At 35.9% G+C, this 4,603-nt stretch overlaps 2 protein-coding genes across 3 annotated transcripts; one reads left to right on the top strand and one right to left on the bottom strand.

Annotated features, from left to right (window-relative positions):
- LOC107631842 (formin-1) lies at positions 608 to 3,037 on the top strand. 2 transcript variants are annotated; one of them, XM_016335412.2, is made up of 6 exons: positions 608 to 835; positions 1,105 to 1,193; positions 1,240 to 1,491; positions 1,604 to 1,910; positions 1,993 to 2,074; positions 2,155 to 3,037. In XM_016335412.2, exons 1-6 carry the CDS (start codon positions 810 to 812, stop codon positions 2,347 to 2,349), a joined length of 951 nt encoding a protein of 316 aa, XP_016190898.1. In that variant the 5' UTR covers positions 608 to 809; the 3' UTR covers positions 2,350 to 3,037. The 2 variants fall into 2 exon arrangements, with proteins under 2 accessions (XP_016190898.1, XP_016190899.1); XM_016335413.2 differs by having other exon boundaries at positions 614 to 835; positions 1,125 to 1,193.
- LOC107631843 (nodulin-related protein 1) lies at positions 2,529 to 3,369 on the bottom strand. The gene has a single exon (XM_016335414.2). It carries the CDS (start codon positions 3,230 to 3,232, stop codon positions 2,858 to 2,860), a length of 375 nt encoding a protein of 124 aa, XP_016190900.1. The 5' UTR covers positions 3,233 to 3,369; the 3' UTR covers positions 2,529 to 2,857.

The raw sequence follows: 4,603 nt of genomic DNA, 5'->3' as shown, positions 1-4,603 counted from the left end.
TGTCGGGTCTAATTTTAATAAAAATAATACAGTTTAATCGATTATATGTGTTAAATTTACTTATAAAAAAACATCTTTAAAAAAATACGTTTTTGACATCTTTATCTAAGCGATTCCCTTATTCCTAACCGTGCTTAATGTGTAGATGCCACTATTATATCCCAAAACTTAGCAAATGCAAACTTAAAACCTTATTAATTTCCTTTTATTTATTTAATTAATGCTCTAATGCATCGTTCCCATGCATGGATGTTGCCTCCTTAGCTTTCATTATCTAATTATTATTTTATTTATAAATAAATAAATATATAACTGAAGAAAAGGTCTGCAACACTTTCTAGCCGCAACTAGATCATAGATCCTCAATAAATTGTTGAAACCAAGATGGCTTATTCCCTTTGGAATCTTCCTCAGGCTAAAAAGAATAGCTGAAAAATATATGCAAAGTGCTACAAGTAACTTGAAGTGGAAAATCTGGCATCTATTCTTTTACTACAATATTCAATTTGAGGAGACTTTTTCATTAGATAAATATATATATATGGATCAAGATCAAGTAATATAAGGTCCTATGCTTAATGATTTGGTGTCCAAAGAACAAAAGAATACCTATCTTAATCCACAAGGCACTCAAAATTGAAGCATACACACACATGCAAAGTATATTATTGACCTTGCTTGCCCAATAAATCATAGCAAAAAGGGTTCTTCTCTTTATTCATCCAAATAAGTACCAACATTTTGCCATTGGATAAGAAAGCATTCCTCATTAAAAAGGGAAGCAAGAACAACAACATTCTCCACCAAGAATGGACACCGTACTGAATAAAATAAGGTTGGTATGTAATTAGTACTTAATTAATCCTTAATCCTTCTTCAATGGTAACTTGTATATATATCATATCATATCATGCATGAAAATTTTCATAGCACTCACACATTTGGTTTAATTAAGGGACAATACATGAATGGATCCTTAATTTAGTTACCATGCTGCTACCATATGCCAAGAAGAAAACATAATCCACTTATGAAGGCTGTGCATATATAGAAAAGTAGTTTTTCATTCCACAAATATTGTTTATACTTAACACTTTGTGTTAGAGAGATATTTACTGGTACAGAGGAGGAGAACAAAGCTGATTTGAGTAGCACCAGGGATCACAAAATACCAAAGACTCAATCCTTTAAAGGTGATTTGATTAACATTTGAGAAACTACGGTGACAAATTTCCACAGAGAAGAAAAAGGGACCAAGTTGGTTGCAGAGACAATTTTCAAGGAAAATGAGTCATGATTATGAGTCAATTGAGCATGTGACAGCAGTAGCAGCTGCTGCATTTGCAATCAACTCACAAGAGTTCTCAGAAATCCCTCAGGAAAGGAGAAGGACTACGCCCCGCGAGATCTCGCTGACAAGGAGTAAAAGCAAGGTGGATGGTGCAAAATCTCCAATTTCGCTTCCTCATCCTGCATCCAAAACATTGTCAGGTAAATAAGTATTTATTCACCAACTCAACATAACTTGAGCAACAAGTTACACCTTTTTTTTCTGTGAAAACTAGTTTCAAGGTGCCTCGATTCGCAAACCGTGTATCTGTAGGTTCGTTTAGATCCAAGAGTGATCAAGGTGACAAGATAAGCGAGCCACATCAAAAGGTTTTCACCCCTCCGCCGCCACCACCACCGGCGAAAAAGAGTAGCAACCTTGGTGATCAGATCCAAGAAGAACCAAGAAGGCCTCCAACATTGAAGACTTCTGAGCCTGAGCCTGAGCCTTTAAGGCCGCCACCACCTCCTCCTCCTCCTCCTCCTCCGCCACCACTTCCTTCTCTTTCTAAGAAGCAAAGCATTAGAGATACAAAAGCAGATGAATGGAAGATAAAGCAGCTCCAAAAGATCAGAGATAGGTAGGTCCTCCTCAAAATTGGATCATAATCAAATTCTTGTATCAAAGAACCATCATTTAACAATATTGAGATGACTTTTCAGGTATGAGAAGTTAACGGAGACAATAAATTCCTGGGAAAATCGAAAGAAACAAAAAGCAAAACACAAGCTGGATAAGCATAAGGTTTGTTTTCGCCTCTCGGCTTAACGATGTTATGACATTCATGGAATACTCATTATATTAGCACATGTTGAACATTCCAGCAAAGCAAAGATAAGCAAAAAGAGGAGAAAGCGTTGAAGAAATACGAAGAGAGGGTGAAGTACATAAAAGAAATCGCATGGGAAGCAAGAAAAGAGGCAGAAGAAAGAAGAGCCAAAGAAGTACGCAAAGTAGAGGAGAAGGCCATTACAATTAAGACCACAGGGGAGCTTCCAAAAACATGCTTGTGCTTCTAATTAACAACACCAATCATATGTCATGTCATGTCAATACAAACACATATTATACATCTTTCACTTCTCTATATATTCATCATTTGTTCTGAATTTGTACATATATTATATGCATACATACAAAGGCTTCTTTTGGTGTGAATCAGTTTTAGCTGCTCAAATCACAAACTAAACCGTTTATCAGAAACAAAGGACAAGATTTAACAATATCATCAAAGAAAAACACACTTAATTACATACATAAACTTAGCCATGGTGGAATTTTGCTACAAATGTTAACAAAGTAAGCTCTCCTTTTTCCCCTAAGAATTCTACAACATAAAAAAGTGACAGCCCTTATTACACCATAAACATATTTTGTGTACTCAATTTTGTACACCGAATCAACACACACTTCTGCAACACATAACAGAAATGTATATTGATTCGGTGTACGAGATAAAATAAGTACAAATAACATATCTTTGGTTATTATTATTACAACATGGCGGCGGCTTAGTAGTGGAAAGTCCTATTTCAAGAAGCCGCCAGCCAGCTTTGCAAAGTCACCAAGGCCGCCGCCGCCACCACCGGACTTTGGTGCTTCTCCTTCAGCTTCTTTAGGAGGCTCCGATGACGGAGCTGCTGCCTCCTTGGACTGGTAGTTGTGAAGATAATCAGCAGCTTTGTCAACATACTGCCCTATGCCCTTCTGATCATCAAGCTTGCCATACTGCCCGGCGGCGTCAAGAAGGTCTCCGGCTGCGTCGGCAGCTTTTGCCTTGTCCACTTTGTCTGCCTCCCCCCTGAAGTTGGCCTGCGCCGCCTCTGCCACCAACTTGGCGCTAGAGAACAGCTCGCTTGTGGAGTGCTGCTCCTCCTTCTTCTCTGGGATCTCGGAAGCCATTGATGATGAGTAACTGTTCTTTTCTACTGAGATGCCAAATGATTTGGTTTTTGTGATACTGTTGATGCAGGAGCAGTTATCCGAATTTATAGCTGGGAGAAAGATTTTTAAGATGGAAAATATCTCTGGAAATTGTGGTTGCAAATAATGGCAAGATTATTTGCTTTTGATTTCATTTTTAGTTTATTTTGATGAACAGAAAATTTTATACTATTTTCTATTTTAAAAACTTTGTGAAATTTTTAGTTTCTCCTTTCACAAAATTATAAATATTTAAAATATAAAAAAATAAAAATAAAAGTTAATTTCAAGTACATGATAGATATATTTAAAAAACATGCAAGAATTTTTTAGAAATGACGTGGGGCCAGACTTATCTTAATCAACATATCTGTTTTGGACATATGCTTTGATGTGTCGGCAAGGCGAGGGAAGTTAAACTGTTGATTTTCCGCAACAAAATTAATGGACACATAATTGGTTACGAGTTGGCCACGCATTTCTGTTTGTTCTAACTTGTCTTCTATGGTGACGGATACTTTATTTTAGGCATAACTTTCTTCAATGTTGAAGACTTATTAGGTAGTTATTAACTAACGTTTTCAGTAGATACTAATTGTAGATTTTGTGCTTAACTAATGTTTGTGATTACATAGTTTGGGAAATTGAATTTGCAGATGCTGATATTGAATCCTGCAGTTATGTGGTCCGGATTACACCATTCATATGCTATCTTTTAAGAAAATAAATAAAAAGGAATAACGATAGTATTTGCGTCTAATCTAAGTTTTTTAATTTTTAAAGTGAGAAAATTAATAAAATAAAAAATAAAAAATTTTATTATTCTTCAACTCAATTTCTTTAGCTTAATAACTTAATAACATATTTTATCCCATATTTTTAAATATTTAATTAATTAATAATTAAAAATAATAAATTTCAATAATTCTCTAACAATTTTTTTTTGTCTTAATATGCCATTTGAATTAGGTCTCAAGTTGTATTTTTTATCGGAACTAAAAAAAGAGTTCTTTGGTATTTAAATGGGTCAGAGGCCCAACTCCAGCTTCTTTTGGGCTAGAACTACACTATAAGCAGCCCAAAATAGACTCAACCCAAAAGACATTTGGGCTATGTTTAAATGAAAGATAGGGGCCAATGAGCCATAGCTCACACGGCATTCCGTCCCTTCCTCATCTCAAAGGTCTCGGGTTCGAGTCCTACCAACTGCAACCGAGAAGAAAAAATTGGTAAGTATATGAGGAATGTGTGGGTGTGTAATGTGTACCTAGGATTGGGGGTTGTCCAATCCATTGGGGTACCTAGGATTGGGGGTTGTCCAATCCACTGACCAAAAAAAAAAAAGACTAT

Source organism: Arachis ipaensis, chromosome B03 (genome assembly GCF_000816755.2).
Source record: "Arachis ipaensis cultivar K30076 chromosome B03, Araip1.1, whole genome shotgun sequence".
In the NCBI taxonomy this organism is placed as follows: Eukaryota; Viridiplantae; Streptophyta; class Magnoliopsida; order Fabales; family Fabaceae; genus Arachis; species Arachis ipaensis.
Note: the sequence above shows the minus strand (reverse complement) of the source record. Positions and strands in the feature narration are given on the sequence as shown.

Coding starts and splice junctions, on each gene's coding strand:
- LOC107631842 (XM_016335412.2), top strand. CDS start 810: ATGGACACCGTACTGAATAAAATAAG. Junction 1,492..1,603: donor TGCATCCAAAACATTGTCAG/GTAAATAAGTAT, acceptor GTGTATCTGTAG/GTTCGTTTAGATCCAAGAGT. Junction 2,075..2,154: donor ACAAGCTGGATAAGCATAAG/GTTTGTTTTCGC, acceptor TGAACATTCCAG/CAAAGCAAAGATAAGCAAAA.
- LOC107631843 (XM_016335414.2), bottom strand. CDS start 3,232: ATGGCTTCCGAGATCCCAGAGAAGAAGGAGGAGCAGCACTCCACAAGC.